Genomic DNA, 22,553 nt, shown 5'->3' with positions numbered 1-22,553 from the left:
CGCGACGTGCACGCACTCTAAATGCTGTGCTGTGTCTTATACCAGCTCAGACGGGATGACTGTCGAATCGGGTCTCGCGTTTTGCGCAGAGAAGTGATCAAGACTTGCTGGCGTCGAAAGGATTAGAGAGTGCTGTGTGCTTTCATTCGCCTCTATCTTAGCTCATCATTTAGCAGTCGGTGACCAAGACGCACAAAGCCCCGTGAAATCCACAGCGCTCAGCGAATCCAACTACTCTGCTCTGGCAATGCCCTACAAACGTGTCCAGCAAGCAACCGCATCAACATCTTTCAGCACAGCAAATCCCACCCCCCCTTCATCCTACACTGTCTCCATGTCTTCAACTGTCTTGTCCAACGAATGATGATTTGCTACAGCGACAAGGTGTCGCCTCGCACCCTCGCGCACACCTTCCCAATTCCTGGTGGCGCTAACATCGAGTTCATACCCATCCCATAGTCTGGAAACACCCTCGGATCCTCGACCAAGATCTCAGATAACCAATGCACAAGGGCATACTAAGGCTCTAGCAAATAATTTTGTGGCGGTCCCGATCAATTGACGCTTTACAATACGAGTGCTTATCAGGAACAACCTTCCGTCCGTGAATTCCCTTGCGATCTAGAATAACTTTATTGAGGCACCTCCCACCGAAGAACCACCTCGAAGAAAGAGGGACCCACCACCGGAGAACACCTACTCAAGACCCACCCATCGAAGAGCCTCCGATTAAAGAATCCTCCGCCTTAGAGCCCGTCTGCTCCCGGGCAGTCTACAAATCCCCGGATCCCCCGCTCACTCCCTCCACCGTGTATCCCACATGACCAATGCCAAAGCCGTCCCAGGTCGCTGTTATAGTCTGTTGTCCGCTGCTGGCCCCGACCGATGGCTTCGTTATGTCTTGCAAGGAGGGGCGGTGCTGTCTAAGAGCAGTGTTCCGTACCCGCGCCGCTAACGCACAAAGCCAACGAGGTATCGTGCTACACTTCCCTCTTCTTTCACCTCTGCTGTTCAGAAGTCATATCAATTGAAAGATCTTCCTTATCTATGTCATCATTGGCTAATCCTATCCTTGCAGCACATGGGCACCCCGACTTGTGGTCCTTATGCGCCAACTCTAGCGCTGGGGCGAACCGATCTGGTTCTACGCGCCACTCGCCAATCATGGGCAGTGAATGCCTCGGCCTCGACCTTTTTAGATGGTCGGTGCGTAGTCTTCGCTACGTTGCCTCAGTGGTCGGAATTAGTAGGTCCTTGTCACCCTGCACCCATATTATCCAATTTCTTTCACCAACTGCGCGATGATATCTTCATTATCATCACCTTCTACATATTACTGATCCTTGTGCCCGTACCCAAGTGCCGGCCGTAGTCTGCGGGGCGAGTGCGGATGCATACAGCTCAACATTGACCAACTACTTAGTGCATTTCGGCCAAGGTTACCAATGAATGGACCTCCATCCAATTTCGCCGATTACTGGACTTGATTGGCCGCGGATAGCAGTCGCTGGTAGGCGACCACTGGTCAGCCACACTTCCTCGACGGCCAGCCTCTTCCGCGCGGTCAGCCACTCCTTTTCTTCATAGTACTTATACCCTCCGCTCCTTGACAGTGAACACCATCTTCCTTCTGGCCCCACCATCCTCCTTCTGGCCCCACCATCCTCAACACCGACCATCGCCACTCGCTCGACCTCTTCAACAATGGCTATCCTCGCTATCCCAACCACCGACTTCCCCTATGCCGCAGAGTCATCACCCGCTCAACAGTTCGACCCGAACACGAGCTCGGGGAAGCATGGCCCATCTATCGCAGTCAGCGCCGCCATCATCGCCATCGCCGCTCTAGTGACGTTGACTCTGATTGTGTTGATCATTCTCTTGTCATATCGCCGCCGCAGGGCATCGCTGGACTCTGCAAAAAGCCGCTCGAGCGATCAGGCATGTTGATATCCGCCGCATCACCATCTTTCTCTTGATTGACATCTATTTCTCGCGCAGAGCAACAACGTTGACTTGGAAAAATGCATGTCCATTCCCACCGGCCCTTTGCCCGTGCTCGCTTTCAAAACATCCGATAAGTATACCAGTGGGCGCACGTCTCACCTTCAACCCCGGCTGGTCGCACACTGTCAGCCGCCAGGCACCCGTCATACAACGCCACTCTCACAAGTGCCCCCTGCTAAAGCGACCATCAAATCGAGCGACCAGATTCGAGCCAACTTTGCTAAACTGATCAAGAGCTCACGACTGGACTTGTCTGCTGCATTTGCCTCCATCCCCCTCGCTACCCCAAGGGAGAACAGCTGCTTCGTGCAGAACTTAGGGCCCGGTCTGCTCGTCGAGATGTCAGTCCCTCGGGCCTGGGGTTGGCGGAGATTGAACTTGACAAAACCTAGCGCTGGAGTCTGCTCAGGGCGCTTGGGAATCGTCACAAATAAGTCACAGACATCATGGTGGGAAAGCGGCAATAGATACAAAGTAAATACATGCAAACTTCTGCTTTCGGTATTTCTTGTATTTCTTGTCGGCGACCTGAAGTATCCCGGCTCAGTAGGTGATATACTAGTCCAAAAGAGTTTAACATGTGGTACGTTGGTTTAGCGGTTTGCGCGCTTGAGTACTACTTTTTAGCACGGAAAGGTTGCGGGTTCGAGCCACGGATTGTCCTTTTTTCACTTCTTCGTCCTGCTATCTCACCACTAACATTCATTAATAAATAAACACCACAAGCTGTAGTACTGTTTATTGGAGGGAATAGATAATGCAGTTGATACAAGGTGCCACCAGGTATATTAACGCTGACATAATAATGTGACAGGAAGGTCCTAACCCACCCGCAAACCCCCTGGTACAGCAGACCAAACTGTCGGTTTGGAGTAGGTTTGGGCCAGGTTTGGTCCAACCGTGGGAGCCAAATTTGGCAGGTAGGGACTAACATCTCGACGAGCAGACCGGGCCCTTAAAGCCTCCGCCGGCTGCTCAACTGTCGCCAAACCTGTACAAGGGCCAGATATTTCGGGATTGATTCTTATGCCCTAGGGTGATTTGTTGATACACAAAAAACCATATTACAATGACAATAGCGCTTATTATCATATCTCTTGTTTCTGCCTTGGACTTGTCAATTCTGTCGTCTCCACGCGAGTTTCGTACAGTCTGGCTGCGTTTGAATTTTGAGATCGTGGGTTTGCTTGGCAACCCTAAATAACGCCTCATTCAGAGTCATCCACCGCCCATTCACTGTTACACTGCCATGGCTTAACCACGTCGTATAAAATAGATGCAATACATGTTCGACAAGCATCTTCATTCTCTCACAACGACTCTTATTTCCTCCCTCAACGCTTCTATGATCCTTGATAATGCAGATCACATCAACGAGTTCCGACGTCTTCGAGCCGAGTTCTGGAGCATCCCTGGTGTATACGAAGAATTGCGGGCCTACGAGACGCGCGACGACAACTATAAGTACCAGATTCTGTGAGTTCCTCCTTTCTTACCACAGTCGCCACATCGTTCTGATCTGTGTTTCTTTCTAAAGGAAGGGGTTAATACCAACGCCACTGGTCGGAAGTGTGACCACTGAGGTTGGCCCAGCATGGCAGGCGTCCGACACTTTCTTCACCGTACGAACATCTATCAATTCCTAATTTCAGTCATTCATAGTGGTGCATCTTCAGGGCTTCCCCGAACACAATGTCCCTAAACGCGTGCTATCATCGACAAAGCACTCACACATCATCTGCAACGTCGCCTGCCACGACACAAGGCTGTACGCTAGCGACATCGATCCCTCGGCGTCAGACAAGACTGCCGCCGCGGGGATGTCGTATATGCATCTCCTGGTGATCCCCTCTTCTAAAGGCGAGTTATTAGGAAAGCATGAAGCGAAAGTAATATTGACTCTCTCTTTCCCGAAACCTGCAGTGTACAATGCAGTCGCGCTCCCGAATACCGAACTGATCACGGAAATGAAGGCCCATTTCCAGGACTTTTGGCGCAGAGATGACTCGCTTAACAAGGTCATCAATGCTATCCACGACACGATGGAAAGGCGATACATCGAAGTGGCTCGCGCCTATCAAGTAGCTGACAGCTCAACAGCCCCTCGACGGATGGCCCACCTCGACGCTGTGATGAGCAGTTGCAGAAACTCTGCCGCCAGCTTCGCAAATATGCTACGGACGACCTGGAACAGCGGCCTTCAGGATGGGAAGGATCTCGTATTCGGATTCCACTCACATCCTCATCATAGCGTTGGACACCTCCATATGCACGTGTTGCTTGACGATGCAAAGTTCAGGACACACAGCACGCTCGCGCATGACTGGAAGACGCTCTCGTTCGCGACCGTTGAATATGTATTAGGCGGAGGATCAACTGAGTCACCAATTCCTGGTGGATGGCCCATGCAATCGGGTCGTTAGAAGTTCGCGAACAGCTTCGCAATGCACATATTGTATAACTCATTAATGGATAGCAATACAGCGCTTATGGAGAGTTAAGAATATACATCCTTTTGATAGATTACGCGCTTCGCAAATCTGATAAGTACTGGTGTTTATTTACTTAGGGTTGCATTCTCATACCTGGTCTTCATCAGAGCCTGCTTCCACGACAAGAGGGTCCAACTTGAAGTAGTAAAGGATCGCTACAAAGGCCGTCCAGACGACCCAGTTCCTAGATGTCTAGATATTTCTACCCGAGAATAGGCTACCAAACAACATTGTACGTATGAAACCCGCCACCCCCCTTCAATCGCAAAATATTTCATTAGTACATCAGTCTTTAGGAGATTTACTGCACTCCAGCTCTACCCAGAAATATTTGTCAAACACTGACAGCAAACAGAGAAGTGCGTGCGCTGCACGGTGAGCTTTCTGGCGCTTAACATCATGCTCCCGAGGCTCGAACTCGTCGTCCCCTGCACTTTCCTAATTGCTTGATCCCGCTCGTTATCTGCCGTCCTCTCACCTTCCGTTCGCGACCGACTATTTCTCTTGGAACTCTATTCACGGAACGTTCCCCTCGATCATGCGCTTTCAGGCTCTTCGGAAACTAGAGCTGAGTGGCTTTCCATTTCCCCGAAGCAGCACCTTTGAAATTTGAGAGTTGAATGCCCAAAGCAAGAAAATCCTACCATTACTCGCCATAACACCTTTCGGGCATACCCTATCTGCTTGTCGATTCAATCAGACGTTCCGAAGTCGTGCTGTTATACGAACAGATCAACGAACAGATCAATCGCTTGCCGTTTCTGGCTATCTAAAGCCGTAGCTATTGCAATCGCAACTGCGACCAGCTACCATATTTGCCAGAGTATGCAGGCTCCATGCGCCTCAACCAACACCTCCGCCCTTCTAGTCGTAACTCGTTCGAGACGTTTGGAGTTTTCCCTGATGGTAAGAAGACCTATTGCATGCCGGCAATGAGAGAAGTTGCGAGCTTGGAAGAGGCGTTTGCCCCGTTGTTGCAATCGAGTACACTCTCGGATCTATTGGTTCTCGAGCTTCGGGGTGGGGTGGCCATGCAGTGGAGCATCTGAGGAACGTTTCGGTGTGTATTTCGCCTCTAAGCGTTTGAGAAATCTCATTTCTTCCTACGTGTATCGTCTCAGTTTACGAAGACGGATGTTTTGGTTAGAAAGAGAGCACCCCAGAAGCATTTCTGGAAATCACCGCCTTGACGTTGAGGAAAATGCCACTACATGGCTGCATTCGGGCCAACCAACGACTCGCCATTGCGTGTTATATGGGGAGTATACCGATGACATACATGCGCGCACCCGCTGGCGCAGGTGTGATGACGTTCCAGCCGCTCGTTGCTGTCGTCGGGATCGTGCCTTGATCCATGAAATTTGAAATGTCGAGCTTCATGTTCTGCTTCGGCATTGACCGCGTCGATTAGGACGACAATGCCAGCCGCTTCCGATGCTAACCATAATCCCTCGGGCCTCATTATTCAAGTTGGCCCACAATGAACCTCCGTGTAGCATGTCTATTCATGCATTCGGCCGTTGGAGCGGCCTCGATATCTAAAGGCGCGTAACTCGTTGAAATCGAGTTGTTGAGAGTACGTGGGTATCACTGTTCACATGGCCCAACTTCCGCTTTCAGCATTGCCATCGCCGCCATCGCGCCCTTGGGGCCCGGTGTTGTTGTGGTTTGCTGAACGCTAGCCACATCTGTCTGAGTGGCAAGGTGGGTTGGTGGTTGTCAAAGAACCGTCTTTATGATCATTTGGCCTTACTTTGTCTAAAACGAACTATTGACGTAGAAAATAAGGTTGCTTGCTCGCGCCATGGCACTGACTATTTCACAACGCACGCTGATCGCCAGTGCAACCGCTGAAGCGCTGACGTCGCATTCTATGACGGGCAGCCAATCGGGCAACGACAATCATCCTAACTTCGCAATCCTCGATATGAGTGCTTAGATTCATTTAGGAGCTGGATTTTCCTCGTCTCTTTTCCAGTTTGACGTTTAACAGCCACCTTGTGGACGAGAGGACGACACACCACCCTTTACATTCAGTTCAGCTACCAGGAACTCCGACACCTGTGCGAGACCGGTATACTCATTCGCAATTGGCACTTCAATCCCAGAGCTACCACATAATCGAGCAGCCAGGGTGGACTTTGTTTCTACGGACAATAGCGGTGGCCATCAATGCCTCCTTTTCTCATAATAGGCAAGTATTGGGTTTGTATTGTGAAATGGTGTGGCCCACCTCATCTCGAAAAGGCCACTGGCCACTGGCCACATTGGCCACACTCCTATAGCACTGGAGTATAAAACGGGTTATCGGCAAAAGTCAGACATTATTCCCCGGAATGTCTCTCTCACTCAGTGCCAACATGTCTATGCAGTTCACCGACCACGTCCGCAAGTTCAGACGTTTCCGAGCTGAGTTTTGGAACACTCCCGGTGTACAGGAAGAGTTGAAAGCCTACGAGGCATGCGATAATGACTATGAATACAAGATCCTGTGAGTAACGTCTCCCATACTATCATCGCGCCGTTCTGATTCGTCTTCGTAGTAAAGGATTGGTACCAAAGTCACTGGTCGGAAGGGTGACGAACGACTTTGGACCTGCATGGCAAAAATCCGATACCTTTTTCACCGTACGTTTAGTCATTAATACCGTCCTCCCCGACCTCAATAACATTGGTTGTATCTACAGGACTTTCCCGAGCATAATGTCCCTGAACGTGTACTATCGTCGACAGAGGACTCACACATCATCTGCAATGTTGCCTGCCACGACACGAGACTATACTCCAGCGACATTGACCCCTCATCATCGGACAAGACCGCAGCCGCTGGGATGTCGTACATGCATCTTCTGGTCATCCCCTCTGAGAAAGGCAAGTTGACATCGCGAACGTCTTGACGCGAAGCGGTATTCTGACAGCTATTGGTCATACAGTGTACAACGCAGTCTCCCACTTAAATCCCGATCTGATTACGGAGATGAAGATCCATTTCTGGGACTTTTGGTTTAGCGACGGCTCGATCAACAAGATTATTCACGCAATTCACGACGCTATGGAACGGCGATACACCGAGGTCGCTGACGCCTATCAACGAAACGACAACTCAACAGCTCCTCAACGTCTGGCCCTTCTGGACGCCGTGATGGAAGAGTGCAGAATTTCTGCCGTTGACTTCGCGAAGACGCTACGAGCGACCAAGAACCGTGTGGATGTTGCGTATGGGTTCCATTCGCATCCTCACCATAGTGTTGGACATCTGCATATGCACGTCTTGCTCGCCGACCCGCAGTTCAGGACATACAGCACACTCGCGCACGACTGGAAGACACTTTCCTTCGAGGCGGTCGAGTATGTATTAGGCGCAGAATAAGTCGAATCGATGATTTCCGGTGGAATATTGTACAACTCAAGTACTCATGGCTAATAAATAGAGTTGAAGTATGCTATGCGACATTGCTAAGAATAGAAGTCAGACCTCGATCGTACAACCATCTTCTTCCAGCATCACCATGAGTTAATGTTCATATCCGAAGGGCTTGATACCCATGCCATAGGATAACGACACAGCTCTGGATTGAATGGACGCCTGTGAGAAGCGTGAAAGTGTCGCCGCGCATATTCCAGCCTCAGGCTTCTTGTGTTCTTTGCAAAACTGCCGCCTTGTTCTGCGACAAATCTTGTGGCCTTGTTGCTGGAGATCGCGCTGGCCGGCTGGATTTGGTGTTATCCAAAAGCTCCGCTACTGTAGAATCGGCTACACTCGAGAGAAAGGAAAATTCAAGGGGCTCGCCATTGCTCCGGTCAATGATGATGCAGGTGTGGTCAACCATGATGGTACCAGGTGAAGTCCAAATAAACACTCTTTCCTTCCCACATTTCTACTCAAAGCAATTAATTGTCTGTAGCACCATTCAAGTAAACCTCCACCCCGCAGTGCTTTAAAGTTCTTCCCTGCCGTCGACGCGAGCTCGTGGAAGTATACTGCATGGTAGGAGCTAAATTTCGCTTGACCCTCCCCGCCAGGCCATTCAGAACCGGAAACTGGGACAAGAAAAAGTATGGGGTAAGGAGCAGTATCATTTGAACAGGTCCCCCGACGGGGAGGTAGGGATTGTCAACTACGCCGGAGCCATGCACCACAGCCATCCGTATCATATTTTCGAGCTTTTGGCGACTACACATTCATGTGTAGACTATTTGTTTATTTGGTCCAATAGGGACCCCCACCTTCACTCCTTTAGAAACTGCCCACTTGAATGAACGAGTTACTGATCTGCAAAGAGGTGAGAACTGTGGGGCACGTACATCGTCTGGACTGGCTGGGTTTGTGATCATCAACGTCCCGCCTCGCTTCCTCGTCCACCACACCACATAACTATGGAGGATGAAGGAGTCATGGTGTAAGGAACGGGCCAACCATCATAGAAAAAGGAAGACACATACGTTATACTCGGCGAGGATGCCGAAGGCTGAACGGGAATCCAGACGGTCCCCCAGTCTTTGCCAGGAACACCCAATGTAGCATCACCCTCGACGAGGGTAAACAACTTGACCGCGACCAAACTAATCGACTTATTTCGGCCGTGCATATCGTTGATCACCTGTTGGATCGCCGCGTGCGGTGTCTAGAGCGGGTTCAGATGAATGCATTCAGTGAAAGGCGCAGAGGACTGACGGACGGTGCTTCCACCGCTGTGCTGGTAACTTTGCTCTCTTTGTTGTTTTTGGAAATTAATGAGATGGCTGTGGTAGCCATCGCGTCAACGCTGACAGCAGCACTGGCCGAGCTGGTCGCACTGGCCGCACTGGCCACAGCATGCTTCGCGCTCTTCTTCACATCAACGCCTCTAGGGAGTACGACGGACGCATGTAGTAGAGCGGGTAGGATGCTTCCGAGTAGCAGCCAAAAGAAGAGTTGAGTCGACTGCATGATTGTTCTGTCGGAGCTGGGTGATCTGAGGAGCAAGAAAAACATGTGTTGGCTCTTTTATGTTACGAACACCAGACTTGACGGAACGTACCCAGGTCCTCCCGCGGCGTAGTGGATTGCTAGTCAATGCTATCCACTAGCGGTCGCGCCACATCCAAGCTCAGAACTGGAAATACATACACTAGAATCCCAGTGATGAAGTTCTACGTTGTTCAGAGCTCCTTCTGGTTCTTGGTGTTCCGCAACCCAGCATTTCCGGTACTATCAGCGAGTCGGAATCATGACCACTGTCATAAAGGCGACATTCGTGGGTTTGTTTTGTTCGCGCCGATGAAATCGCATACAGGATGATTGGGCATCCATCTTCACATGCGAAGTAATGTTTATGCGATTGGCACTTGTGAGGTTGCTTCACGGGTAGCGAGGCCCAGACGTCGCCTGGATTTTCGCCTCTTTGGCCCCATTCGCAGAGTCTCCACTAGTTGGGGCGCCCATACACCAGTCTATTGCGGGTATTCCGCGAGATCGTCGTAAAAACCAGCCATGAGAGGAAGTTGTAGACGTAGCTTGGACGCAGCAAATTCCGATGGTCTCAATCAGGAAGTAAGGTGTTGAAAGTCACGTTATCTCTCCCTGAGCTTCGTGCACAGAACTTTTGGTGGCGCTGCACAGTGCAATGGCCACAGTGACTTTCATTGCGAAGTGATACTATGTACAGCGGACTGCGTAATTTGATTGCTAGACATTCATAGATAGCTTCCTTATAAGGGATGGATATATTGTACAACTCGCGGATATTAGATAGAAGGTATGCGACATTGCTAAGAATAGGCCTACCATTGATTTAATAAATAATGACCTCGCGTCACTGCGAGTTGATGTACATATCCGAAGGGTTTGATCCCCATGCCGACACAGTGCTGAGCTGAATGGACGCCTGTGAGGAGCATCCGTATTCCAAGCCCCAGGCTTCTTGTGCTCTTTGCAAAACGGCCATCCTTATTCTGCGGCAAGTCTTGTTGCGCCGTTGCTAGAGATCGAGGGCTGATTCTGTGCGTCAAGGAACTTGCGCAACATAGCTATGTCGTGATCGCGCGTAATTCGCCCTCCTGCCTGCACCCCTCCTTACCCAGCCGATGCGCTCGTTGATATTCATCAGATAGAAGACATTGCCTTCGATGCCGCTCCAATCGAAATCAATCAAGTTTGGATTGCCCTGCCCATCTACAAGAATATTGGCGTCGCGCAAGTCACCGAAGACGTGCGAGCGAGCGTGCAAAGCGCCCACAGCATTCTGCAACGTCTGGATACCAGCCGATGTCAGGCGCGCTCCCTCCTGCTCGTGGACAAACTCGGTAACAACACAGAACTTGCCGACCGATGGTACAAACTCGCAGTACAAGAGCCTCGGTGCCGCACCTGCCTCGTGCACGATATTGTGGACGTCTGCGCAGTAGGCCGAAGCAAACTTGACGATACAGTCTATCGTTGGCTGGCCGGCTCTTTCCGCCTTCGCGAGGAATACGGTACGCTCGCTACGGCTAGGGGAGAGTCGTTGCAAATAGGTGAGTTTGTATTCATGATGTGCGTTGAAAAAGGACGAAAAATGGTGCGCGGGGAGTAAGATTCTTTCGTCGACAATGTCCATCGGGTCCATTTTGAGGTACTCAGCAGCGAGCTGGTCTGAACATTCTCGGAGACATTGGAAAAAATGAGCAATTTGGTAGGTGAGTTTGTCGTGGGCTGAAGCATGGCCAAGGGGTGCTTGAGATGATAACAAAGGCACGAGAGAAATGAAGCCGGTCAATCGCTCCGTGATAACACCGTCAACATAGATGGCCCCAGAGACAGACAGATACGGGCCGCTGATTTCTAAAAGGAAGGAAGGCATGCAGGACCTATTGCGTAGTTTTTCGAGCTGTTACCCAGTTAGCCCAAGAATGCTCCTTATAAGTGCATTACAAACCTCGGGTGCAGTCGCTACGCTGAGATAGGCCGTTTCGCCCTGTTCTATTGGGTCTGATTCGCCCAAGCCAATCCCATTTTCCAGTTCGGCTATAAGGCCTAACATCAGGGAAAAGGCTGGATCGTTACGTTTGGATCGTTACGTTTGAAGAGGCCAAAGTTTGCTCGCCTGTTCCCATCAAGCGTGAAGGAAATGATTCCACAACGAACGAGAGTCTCCCGGAACACAAACGAAGGACCTAGCAAGGCTTCCACGACTGACGAGATAGCATATTGGCGTTCCGGCTCTGTGGTATAGTATTGCGTGCTCAATGAGATGAATAAGGACGCAGAATCCAAGTCTTCGCGAGAAATGTCGCCGGGTAAAGGAGTTTGGCTGAGGGCTCGCTGGAATATCGCAAATATGGGGTGATAAATCGCAATGCTCGGCCCAGTGAGGTCAGCGGTGTGGCCATTGTAAATCGCCTCGGGGTGCTTTGCCTGCTGAGCGTGAACGAGGTACTCCTCATGTTTCGCACTGGTTGACAGAGGTTTGATCTGTCTCCGGATAGAGTCAACTACTGTGACTTGCGCTAAACAGGAAATCAAGAAACGGGAAATTGAAAGAGGGGAGCATTGGTGTCGTACGGTGCATAAGTGGAATTACGCGACCTCTACTGTCTAGATTCTCCTCCTGGACAGTGTAAAGGTTCGACCCAATCAACCGTTCAGGTCCAATGACATGCAGAGGGCAAAGTCAAGCGTTTAGTTACAATAATCATAAACAAAGACTGACCGCAATACGAAAGCATAAAAACCTGATCCTCAGAGTACTTGTCAGCCTCTCTGATCTTGGCAAGGCGTTCAGTAGTGGAGTAAGCAGTGCAGTCTTCCACGACTTGACGCCAGTCTGCCCTAATTCGTCGGAGATTCTTCACAGAGGTCCGGCGCGTAGCCATGTCCGGCGGCAATGAAGAAAAGAGTCACAAACTAGGAAGGTCAAATGCTATCTGACATAGGGTTACCTTGCTTCTCTTCCTCCACCATCTCGTAAGTCGCCAAAGCACGCCTTTCTATATATCCCCCGCTCATCATATATCCCACAGAGCGACCAACCGCAAGTATCGTTGACACAGGATGTGGCGCCTTACAGCGCAGTTCGGGGACCGTAGCTCGCTACGAATCCCCGGATTGCATGAGGGCGTTGCAGCAAGAACACAGCCGATGGAATCCATGCTGACTGCCGCCTCCCTTAGACTGCTCGCGCCTCGCTCTTATGGTCGCCGGTGTCCGCATGTGCTCGCCAACGGGGTGATCGCAGTTCGGCTTGTTCTGGGCTCCTTCGTCTCTGAGGAAAGTGAAGGGCACCGGATGTACCATTCTAGCGGACGCGAGATTGTGCCTTTGCCGAGCCGCCAGTACTGCAGTGGTCCCTGCTGAGTTCGCTGTGTCGCTGTCCACGCAGCATTTCCGCCGGCTGAGTAGATGGGTAAGCCTCGCAGCTGGTCGCGGTGTTGTTGGGTCAGCCGTTGCGTAGGTGTTGGTCCTCGGGGACAGTGGATGGCATCTTCAGAGAAGCAAAGGACTCACCACTCTTCACGCAGATCGCCAAGGGCGGATTCTCGAGAAATGTTTCCCTTTCTCAGCGGGGACCCCGCCGGTGAGTGCGTTTCCTCCTTGGACGAGAAAAGTCTTGCTAATACCGATGCCGTTCCCGTAATGCCACTGTCAGTGTTCTGTCTAGGGAGACATATTTCATTGGCTGCGCATGATGCATTTTTGCGTCGCGAGAAATCTATATAGCAACTTGTCCTTTCGGTCTCGCCAGTCGTCCAGTAGCAATTAAAATCATCATCCAAAGCTCCAGCCACCCAGCCGTGATGCGCGAAGACTTGTACTGTTGTCGGTTGTGCTCGTAGTTTGGTGCTGGCATGCAGTTTCTACCTGGTGCGAAGTACATTCCCCACAGAGCCGTGCCGATACCGCGAGTCATTCAAGCTTAAGCTCGTCTCTGTTGCCGTCGAGCGTGAAAGCCCGGAGATTGTGCATCGTTGACGATAGTGTGTTGATGACTCGGACTGGAGCTCGGGATTATGGTTGCTCTAGGATTCTACTTGCGTGCCGTCAAATCTTGCAAGCAGGTACGGTTGTGGAAACCTCTGCTCGTATAGATCGCTCGACAAGGCTCTTGCACAACACTCGAGGTTGAGCAAGGACTTCCACAATTCGACGGGCACATGCATGGTGAGGTTTGAAGCTCAAATATATTCCCATCGCCGCGACGGCGCAATCGGCTCGCCAGGCCAGCACATGTGCATGAATCACCACCTTTCTTCCATGTACAGCGCGAACATTAATGATACAGAGCTTCCAGATGACCGAAACTGAACTTGTGTGGATCCAGACACAGACAGCGTCGAAGATCGTCCTTGTTCCCCAAGTCAACCTCCCTGGCCAGTTCCTACATGAGCATGCTAGGTGCAGCAATCCCTTCAACAGTCAGTCAAACCGTCGGGCAGCCACCTGCTTGCTCACAGGGGTAGCACGACATTCAATAAATCGATCCTCTGCGAAATGGGTTTGTAGTTGATTCGAGGCGCAGGACCATGTACATCCAGAGAACGTGAGACGAGGAGAGCCGGGGAAGCAAAGAAATTGTACAGATGATGGTGGCAGCGGAAGAGCGAGTAGATACTAAGGGACCACGGAAGATATAGGTTGGCGCATAGTGTTGGCAGAGTTATTCCTTCTTGAAGAAGGAAGTAATCTTCGCCGAGCCGCTGGAGCTATCCGCCTTGGCCTTGGTTTTCTTGGGGCTCGACGAGGTGTTCTTTGGCTTCTTTGGGGTGGGTGGCAACGACGGGGCCGGCTAGTCAGTCGTATAGTCAAAGGTATTCGATACTTAGTATCAGTATCAAACAGCGAGCACGATAGAAGCAGAGGGGAACGATTAAAAGAATTGAACCGTACCTTGAAAGAACGTTTTGACGGGCCTGTTTCGGGAAGCGCTATCACTTCTGATGTTAAACTCAGATCGGGATCGGGGCTCAGAGTTCGTTTTCGTTTCTGTGAAGGCGGGGAAGGCGGAGACGATTTGGCGACAACTGTAGTAGTCATAGTATGTTCTGTTGGAGCTGAGGGCTGCTGGGACGACGCAGTTGGTTTGGATTTTGCCTTGGCGAACATGGCTTCAATGCCGTCTTTCCGCTGGGACACGGGTTCGATGTACGAGGGCGATTCGGTCCCAACTTTGCCGACTTCTTTAGGCACTTGATAGCTGCAATACGAGTGAAATATACGAGAGAGAAAAGACACGGTCAATTCATCCATATGGTGCAGAAATACCAACACACCATTCCAGCTTGCCTTCCCTGTCGGTACTGGAGTTGGTGGGATGGATGACGAGTTTTGTTAGCTCGGGCGTCCATGATTGCGACGAGGTGTCTAGCCATGTGCGGAGAGCCTCCGGGGATGAGAGAATGAGGGGTTGTCTGTCGTGCAGCCAACTCAGGGATGGGTTCGCGGGCGTCGTAACGATGGTGAAGGTCCAGAGAGGTGTATCGGAATCTGCATACAATATTCCAGTCAATGATACACATCGTAGACGGTAAACGCACTTTTTAGCATCACACAATCGTACAAACCAGCCATGAGCATCAGCGGGCTGTCTGTATGCTTGATGAAATGTGGGAGCTTGTCCTTGCCTTTCGTCAACCATTCATAGTATCTGCCCGTTGATCCCACCCGTTCAGCGCGACATGGGGTTGTTTGCAGGCGGGACAACGCACCCATGAGCTACAACAGCACACCTCTTCTTCCCCTTGATAGATCCCCATATGCCGCCGCCGCCTTCGACGAGGTTCTCTGACCTGGCGTTGGTCGTACTGAGTGTTTTGTCTTCATGATCGCTCCACGACGGGACAAGTCCCCAGCGCATCGTTTGCATGATCAGGTCTTCACGGCTATCACTCTGGCTCGACTGAGAAGAGGCCTCGGAGAGGGAACGCCGTCGAATGACAGGAGCGTATGTGCGTGGGGCGATGTTGTACCGAGGGACGAACCGATCCTCATCAATCCATTCGCCGACATTTGGGTGCGCTGGATGCTCTGCGACGCGGTGGACTTGTTGACGCTAAAGGCGCCGTATATGTCAGGACAATGGGCTTGAGAGTAACTGAGCCGACTTACAGGTAACGCATACCGACCGCACATAATTTTAGGAGATCACTGGCAGTCGAGAACCTGGAGAAGTGACACGGAGTTTGACATGAAGCGCCCGGCGTGGAGGAACGCTGACTTCAACCGGTCGGACTGGCAAATCATCATGGTCACTGTTTAGTTATCTGCCCTAGTCCGCTTCCTCAACCTCGTCCACCCGTTCCTCCCAATCCTCCCAGAAGTCTCCGACCCCGAACGCAAAGCCCCCTTCAACCAGAAAATTCTATGGACAGCCGTCACCCTCCTCATCTTCCTTGTGTGCTCGCAGGTTCCCCTGTACGGCATCATGTCCTCCGATTCTTCAGATCCTCTATATTGGATGCGCGTTATCCTAGCCTCGAACCGTGGAACACTCATGGAACTCGGTATCTCACCGATTATCACCTCCGGCATGATCATGCAGCTGCTCGCGGGCGCGAACTTGATTGATGTAGATTTCTCACTCAAGGAGGACAGAGCTCTCTTCGCAGGTGCACAGAAACGTACGTACGCATTCCGCCTTTCTCATTGATGGGGGGATGAATACATTGATGCTGAGCGCTGATGCGGGAATGTCTGTAGTGTTTGCGATTATCATATCTCTTGGCCAAGCAACCGTATACGTGCTGACAGGACTATACGGTCAGCCAAAGGACCTTGGTGCAGGTGTTTGCTTGCTGCTCATCATCCAACTCGTCTCGGCGGCTCTCATCGTCACTCTCCTTGACGAACTTTTAACAAAGGGGTACGGCCTCGGCTCAGGCATCTCGCTCTTCATTGCCACCAACATCTGTGAATCAATCGTTTGGAAGGCATTCTCCCCCACGACAGTCAACACCGGCCGTGGTCCCGAGTTTGAGGGTGCCGTCGTCGCCCTCGTCCACCTCCTCTTCTCCTGGAACGACAAGGGACGCGCACTTCAAGAGGCGTTTTGGCGCGACAGACTCCCCAATGTCATGAACCTAATCGCCACGGTTGTTATTTTTGCGGTGGTTATCTACTTCCAGGGCTTCCGCCTCGAGATTCCCGTCAAGTCGAATAAAATCCGGGGCCAGCGTGGCTCATACCCCGTCAAGCTATTCTACACGTCAAATATGCCGATAATGCTCGAGTCAGCGCTTACGTCGAATGTGTTCGTTGTTTCGCAGATGCTTGCTACGCGCTTCCCTGATAACTTGTTTGTTCGCCTTCTTGGTGTATGGGAGGTACGTGTTGATCATAGATGCGTCACACGTTCTGTGAGAGCCTGCCACTGATCACTTCCTTCCTAAGCCCTTGGAGGACTCCCCTCAACTCGCAGCTACCTCCGGCATTGCCTACTACATGTCCCCTCCGCACACTGTAAAAGAAGCCATCCTCGACCCCATCCACACAGCTATCTACATTATCTTCATCTCAACCACCTGCGCGTTGTTCTCAAAGACCTGGATCGAAGTTTCGGGCTCGGGTCCGCGCGAGGTGGCAAAGCAGCTTAAGGACCAGGGCTTGGTGATGGCGGGGCACCGTGACGGCTCGATGTATAAAGAGCTCAAGCGTGTGATCCCGACTGCCGCTGCGCTTGGCGGCCACTAGTTCCTGGCAGGGTGATACATCAGCCAAGCTAATTGGCATACTTTCGTGATACATCCGTAAGGCGGCATCAGCTTAGGTTGCCCTTCCTAATTTGTATATTGTAGCACCTGTCGTCCCAATGTGAGAACTGTCTAATACGAATATATTCATATGAATATATTCCCCATCATCTTCATTGTTTGACAGCTATCCATAAGTAGTATGTTGTCGAAGATGTGTCCGTCAGTCACTGGTATGTTGCCATTTATGTCCCTTATCATTTTTAATGTCTTTTCCAACATATGTCTATTATTTATGTACAACAACATATATACAGATCTGTTGCGTCGGCGCCGATTGATCATGCGGCGATATGATCACGGTAGGTCGTTGCGTCTGTCAGGGCTGGTGTCATCGCATCTGTCGGTGGCGATATCATCCGCCGGCGCCGATTGATCATGGTGCGTCGTTGTGTCTGTCAGCGCCAGTGTCGTCGCATCCGTCGGTGCCGATTGATCATGGTGTGTCGCATCCGTCGTCGCTGATGTGGTCGCGCTAGCCACTGGGACACTTGATTCCCCGGCAACGTTCCACGCAGAGAAAGTAGTGTATGGATCATGGAATGACAGTAACGTTGGGACGGAGCTCCACATACGGCGGAATTCTGCGGTTAATGACCGGCGGATGCTGGCCTGTCGTTTGGCATACGCAGCCGCTCCTCGTTGTATGTCGCCGGCTGCACTTCCTGTAGATTCAGTAGATTCAGCTCGTTTCTCCCATTCGCTGGCCTGCCATTCCATAAATTGTAAAACCCGTCGCATTTCCTCTTTGAGGAGATCGACTTCTTCAGACCATCGCATAGCCCTTGCTCGACTTTTGCACCACTCCAGACGTACAGCTAGATGCATGAATCAGTACAGGGCGTCATTCTAGCAGGAAAGGAAGGCCAGGGACTTACAATCGTTGATGACCTCACTTTGCTCCGCTGTTGCTGCCACTCCATCCACCAGCCAGATCCATGATATTGTTCGTCTTCCCTCCGTCTCCCTCATCTCTCCAGCTGATATTGGGCGGATGTCTGCGTCCCGCAGCTCACGAATTGCGTTTGACCAATCTTGAGGGCCTTTTCCAAGGATGGGTGCCAGGGAAACGAGAGCACGACGGGCTACCCGGTAACGCTCGGTACACTCGTCAATCTTATCTTGTAGCCGAGCTAACACTGAGCGTGATCGCGTCATGGCTCGCTGGCCACGTTCAAAACGATCCTTTTGTTGGAATACACCCACCCTGATCTGTAGGTTGGCGCGGATGTCGTGTAGAGCATCGTGGGCCTGAGCGTGGCGAAGCTGCCATTCGATCTCTTGTAGAGACTTTGGACAAGTCGCCCGGCTCCCTATACTAGATGGTAGCCACAGGTTTAACATAGGAACGGCGGCAATGGGGTCTGTTGGCAAGTTCGACTCGCCCGCACGAAGAGCTGATGCCGAAGGGCAGTAGAGCTTCTGATGGTCTATCCAGACGTTGACTTTGTTTCGAACGATGTTGGCTTTCTGGACTAACATCAGTCGCTGGCGATCGGTGGCATGCAGTCCCAGATTGGCCGTATCGTGGGCTAGGGACCGTCTAGGGCAACATCTACTGAGTCGGAAGGTCGGTTGAGAATGAACGCCGACTTACTGTTGGTCCTCTAGGTCCAGACCCATGGATATGAGAACACAGGGAGTGACGTGTTCATGGAACAGCTCCAACTCGCCTTTCGCTAACAACAATCCTTCCTGGCGATTGAGTTCTAACCGCACAGAGTTCTGCGACACGGCTGTAGACAATCAGCCGCCGTGAGACCAAAGGTACAGGATTGCTTACTGTTTACGACGGCTGAGAACGGGTTGTCTGCGGCTGGATCTGCCTCCCATTTTTCCACATCTCGACGCCAAGGCTCTACGATTCTACGGCCAAGCCGCTTTTCAAAGTCATGGTGGCTGTCTATCTGCTCGCGACAGGTAGGGACAGCAGTTTTCATGCGCCGAAGCAAAGTCTTTCCTACAGATTAAATATTAATATGATTGGAGGTTGAACGTAAGTCGGTACAAACCAATTCCAACTGTTTTCTTCCAGTTGCGATCACCCATGAGGTCCTCCAAAAGTTCACGACGAGCGCCGGGTCCCATCTCCTTCGTCTGGCCGGCAGCGGGGTTCAAGAAGTCCCACCCTCGTTCTGGGGCCTCTCCGTCTGTTCGCCCAACACCACGAGTATAATTGAATGAGAATGAGGCTTGACATGCCGTGATATGCGCCGGTAGATGGAACTTCGGAACCAGGAACGTCACTTCGCGTTCTGACGATGGTGCCAGCCGAAGGCGTTCAGGCATATCTGCCATCCGCGACCAAAGGTGAAGGCCCCACTGGCAGGCAATGTCGTATGAGACCACAAGTCGCTTGTGGGGAATGTTTGCTATACTTGAGAAGAAAAGGTAATCCATGACCGAATATCTAAAGCAAGAGAACGTCAAACAGGCACGACACCTAATGGGATACACAAACCGTTCTCCTTTCTTTAGGTCACCACTGGAGTGCGCGCGTTTGAAGTCGTGGCGAATACATTCAATGGTGCCGAGCCCACTGACAGCCAGCCCCTTGACGTCTCGCTTGTCTGCGTCATTCACAGCTTTGTGAGCATTGCAGGTGCTTTTCTAAATGACGAATTCAGAGACAAGATCGTGCAGTTGATAAAAGGCATACCTGTACCGGCTCCTTGCAGGTTTTCAGATAATCTTGATAACTTCCTTCTTCGACAAAGTAGCTCCATCCCCTCCCAAGGCCGGGATCGGCACGATCACTAGATACGTCCTTGCGTTTAAGTCGAAAGTTGGCGTCAATACCTACGAACAACGTGTAAAGCCAACTTTCCCCGCACCGTTAGATGTGAGCTTCACGCATATTGCTCAGCAAACTTACGATGTCTGTGGCGGTGCCTTCTCCCAGTCAGGGGGCAAGTTAATCTCAGGATGAGGGCACGCTGGGCATTTGAGGGCCAATTCCCCTTGTGCGGTGCCGGCGGGGCCTTCAGGGTCGCTCATACGTCCACCGCGTTTCAGAAAGTGGAGGTGCCGCCACTCCCGCATCATCCTCATGAATGGTTCGTAACGATCCTAACAAGCAAGTAGTTGGTCAGTCTCCCGACATCGAGGAGTCGAAAGCAAGCTTACCGGGGGAGGTTCAATTTCTGTCTTGTCTGTTGTACGAGCTAACGCTCGCCAGAATTCAAATGCCGATAGTTTGCCCTCTAACGAGAGCATATGAAAGTGGTCAAGGGCCGCAAAGGTGGCGGCGGATCGGGGTGCAACGGAAGTAGCAGGGAAGAGACGGTGGCGGAGTAACTGGATAATAGGCAACTTCGCCGTTTCACATCCACAGTAATCCAGACTGACGGAGTGTACACTGAGTGAGTCAATAATGGTAAAGCCATTATCGAATGCAGGCAGCGGATTAGCGCACAATTGACCACAAGGATGTCCCAGCTGAATACGCAGGCCAAAGTCTTTGAGTGATTTTGGCGCAAAGAAATTGCCGTTCCAATTCTAATTGCGTTGCGGTTAGTAAATGCACACATCGTAGAACTTTTAGCTCACTTCGATGCGGTGTAGTGGCGAGCGCCGATGCAGCTCAACAATGCATTGAATGCAGTGAAGGCTCGTATCAAGGCATTCTTTGCACCGTGCTGTAGCAAGCGCGAACTTGCACAGTGGGCACATTGCAGGGGACAGGTCGTTGCCCAAACCTTCTAGGCGTACCAATTCGCTGAGATAAGTCTCCCGGACGGCTAAGAAAGTGAACAAAGGTTGATCCTAAGTAAGAGTTAGCTTTGCTCGTATGAAGCAAATGACGGGCGGCTCACCGAAGGTTTACGCGCTCGAGAAACGGCCACATCATCCGTGTCCATATCGGCCAGATGGGCAAGGTAGGCCTGATCGAGGGAGAACATGTTTCCTAGCGCTGGGAGATCAAGGCGCTCTCGATCCACAGGACCAAAGACTTGATCATCGAGAGCGTGGATGGGAGGGAAGTCCTCAAAAAGTTCCATTGGTGTCGGTGGTGGTAAACTCTGAGCAGTCGTGCGTATGATTTTTGAAGAAGTGACAACCTCGCCGCTTGACCTGACCTCAAACTGTCGCGCGCGGAAGTTTTCGACGACGCGAGCATTGTATCTCGAAACATAGTGAGTCTGAGTACCGGCGCGTTTCGCTGAGGCATTTTTTCGCGCCATGGGGGAGGTACGCTGGTAGGGTAGCTCAACTTGGCCTCAAATCAATGTACATCTCGGGAGCATATCATCATTCACTGGTAAAGGCTAAATGAGGCAGCTGAATGAGGAAGTAAATGGCACTCTAAAGGGAAGGGCTCGTGATACCGCGCATCACTTCGCGGGTATCGTCTAGCGAAGTTTTATTCTTGCCGCGGGGCTTCAGAAGATCCCAGATTGGGTTTTGTCGGTATCCACCTGAACCTCGAGTGTCCGTGTGGAGGCCAGACGTTCGAGGGTTATCTTTCTGTTCAGACTCCCAGTCCTCTTCGCTGTCGCTGGCAGCGCTGGACTCTGCTTCACTTGAGTACTCGTACTCGCTGTAGTTGTCGTCGTTCTCCGGAGAATCGAAGAAGCCATGTTCACGAAGCTTCCGCCTGGCAATCAACGTCAGCTAGGCAACACCAATGTGTAAGGAGAAGTTTGTCTGCACACATCAGTCTCCGGCGTGCTTCCTTTTGGCGCAAAGCCTCGCGGTTACTACATATGATATTCTCGTCAGTTCTCGGGCCTGTTTTTGTGGATTCAAAACCTACGCCTCACGATATTTGGCTTGGGACGCCAGAGCGGCCTGCTTGTCAGATGCGTGCTCTTCAGGTGTGCTTTCCGCTGCTTTCCGTGCTCGATTCCTACATGGAAAAATATCAGCATGGCGGGAACGAGGCCTATATTAACACGTACGCAGCTACACGAGCCCTTGCACTCTCTAAAAGGTTCTTGCGATTGCTGCCGAGAGGAATTAGATCAAGGTTTTGCAGTGAAATACAACCCTTACCGTTCATAATATAGCTTCGTTGAAAGTTTCCGAGAAGGCTTAGAGATGTTTTTCATAGTATGTGAGCGAGGGTTTGCGTCAGAAAGGAGGGGATACCGTCTACGTGAGCCGCTCAGAGGACTGGGAATAAAGGGAGCTCGGAAGTTCTAAGGCCGAGGAGAGAAATTGGTTCATTCAACCTTAGCGGATAGCAACAGAATGCTTCGAGGGCTTGATGTGATCCAAGGTGCGCCGTTGATTGAGTTCGTGAGGTCGTGGCGAGTTCGTGAGGTCGTGAGCGCCGTCAATTACTCAAGCCAACGAGTCGTGGCGAGTTCGTGAGGTCATGGCGAGTTCGTGCAGTATTGGTGGCGAGTT

General features: G+C 51.4%; 9 protein-coding genes across 9 annotated transcripts; 4 read left to right on the top strand and 5 right to left on the bottom strand.

Annotated features, from left to right (window-relative positions):
* Nucleotides 1-1,704: 1,704 nt before the first annotated feature.
* On the top strand, nt 1,705-2,620 carry PC9H_008836 (uncharacterized protein; the record flags this gene model as incomplete). Its single annotated transcript, XM_036778343.1, has 3 exons — nt 1,705-1,848; nt 2,002-2,348; nt 2,605-2,620. The coding sequence occupies 3 exons, from the start codon at nt 1,705-1,707 to the stop codon at nt 2,618-2,620; spliced, it is 507 nt and encodes a 168-aa protein (XP_036629771.1).
* A 672-nt stretch (nt 2,621-3,292) lies between these two features.
* On the top strand, nt 3,293-4,430 carry PC9H_008835 (uncharacterized protein; the record flags this gene model as incomplete). Its single annotated transcript, XM_036778342.1, has 3 exons — nt 3,293-3,483; nt 3,545-3,629; nt 3,684-4,430. 3 exons carry the CDS (start codon nt 3,293-3,295, stop codon nt 4,428-4,430), a joined length of 1,023 nt encoding a protein of 340 aa, XP_036629770.1.
* A 2,429-nt stretch (nt 4,431-6,859) lies between these two features.
* Nucleotides 6,860-7,869, top strand: PC9H_008834 (uncharacterized protein; the record flags this gene model as incomplete). Its single annotated transcript, XM_036778341.1, has 4 exons — nt 6,860-6,990; nt 7,043-7,127; nt 7,187-7,335; nt 7,371-7,869. 4 exons carry the CDS (start codon nt 6,860-6,862, stop codon nt 7,867-7,869), a joined length of 864 nt encoding a protein of 287 aa, XP_036629769.1.
* An 867-nt stretch (nt 7,870-8,736) lies between these two features.
* On the bottom strand, nt 8,737-9,429 carry PC9H_008833 (uncharacterized protein; the record flags this gene model as incomplete). The annotated part of the gene is made up of 4 exons (XM_036778340.1): nt 8,737-8,772; nt 8,805-8,874; nt 8,943-9,124; nt 9,175-9,429. 4 exons carry the CDS (start codon nt 9,427-9,429, stop codon nt 8,737-8,739), a joined length of 543 nt encoding a protein of 180 aa, XP_036629768.1.
* An 865-nt stretch (nt 9,430-10,294) lies between these two features.
* On the bottom strand, nt 10,295-12,332 carry PC9H_008832 (uncharacterized protein; the record flags this gene model as incomplete). Its single annotated transcript, XM_036778339.1, has 6 exons — nt 10,295-10,459; nt 10,559-10,970; nt 11,031-11,347; nt 11,396-11,484; nt 11,538-11,966; nt 12,170-12,332. 6 exons carry the CDS (start codon nt 12,330-12,332, stop codon nt 10,295-10,297), a joined length of 1,575 nt encoding a protein of 524 aa, XP_036629767.1.
* A 1,781-nt stretch (nt 12,333-14,113) lies between these two features.
* PC9H_008831 (uncharacterized protein) lies at nt 14,114-15,585 on the bottom strand (the record flags this gene model as incomplete). Its single annotated transcript, XM_036778338.1, has 6 exons — nt 14,114-14,242; nt 14,344-14,650; nt 14,727-14,940; nt 14,991-15,100; nt 15,162-15,505; nt 15,562-15,585. The coding sequence occupies 6 exons, from the start codon at nt 15,583-15,585 to the stop codon at nt 14,114-14,116; spliced, it is 1,128 nt and encodes a 375-aa protein (XP_036629766.1).
* A 112-nt stretch (nt 15,586-15,697) lies between these two features.
* SEC61_2 (translocon subunit) lies at nt 15,698-17,142 on the top strand (the record flags this gene model as incomplete). The annotated part of the gene is given in 4 exon segments (XM_036778337.1): nt 15,698-15,700; nt 15,713-16,073; nt 16,153-16,775; nt 16,843-17,142. The coding sequence occupies 4 exon segments, from the start codon at nt 15,698-15,700 to the stop codon at nt 17,140-17,142; spliced, it is 1,287 nt and encodes a 428-aa protein (XP_036629765.1).
* A 356-nt stretch (nt 17,143-17,498) lies between these two features.
* Nucleotides 17,499-21,385, bottom strand: PC9H_008829 (uncharacterized protein; the record flags this gene model as incomplete). The annotated part of the gene is made up of 12 exons (XM_036778336.1): nt 17,499-18,019; nt 18,080-18,744; nt 18,799-18,937; nt 18,985-19,161; nt 19,214-19,611; nt 19,663-19,811; nt 19,861-19,957; nt 20,077-20,270; nt 20,328-20,559; nt 20,751-20,839; nt 20,913-20,966; nt 21,017-21,385. The coding sequence occupies 12 exons, from the start codon at nt 21,383-21,385 to the stop codon at nt 17,499-17,501; spliced, it is 3,084 nt and encodes a 1,027-aa protein (XP_036629764.1).
* A 121-nt stretch (nt 21,386-21,506) lies between these two features.
* On the bottom strand, nt 21,507-22,252 carry PC9H_008828 (uncharacterized protein; the record flags this gene model as incomplete). Its single annotated transcript, XM_036778335.1, has 5 exons — nt 21,507-21,798; nt 21,857-21,901; nt 21,958-22,050; nt 22,103-22,147; nt 22,197-22,252. The coding sequence occupies 5 exons, from the start codon at nt 22,250-22,252 to the stop codon at nt 21,507-21,509; spliced, it is 531 nt and encodes a 176-aa protein (XP_036629763.1).
* Between the last annotated feature and the right edge of the window lie 301 nt (nt 22,253-22,553).

The sequence above is a fragment of the Pleurotus ostreatus genome (genome assembly GCF_014466165.1).
Source record: "Pleurotus ostreatus strain PC9 chromosome Unknown scaffold_6, whole genome shotgun sequence".
NCBI lineage: Eukaryota > Fungi > Basidiomycota > Agaricomycetes > Agaricales > Pleurotaceae > Pleurotus > Pleurotus ostreatus.
This window is presented reverse-complemented; position numbering and strand designations above follow the sequence as displayed.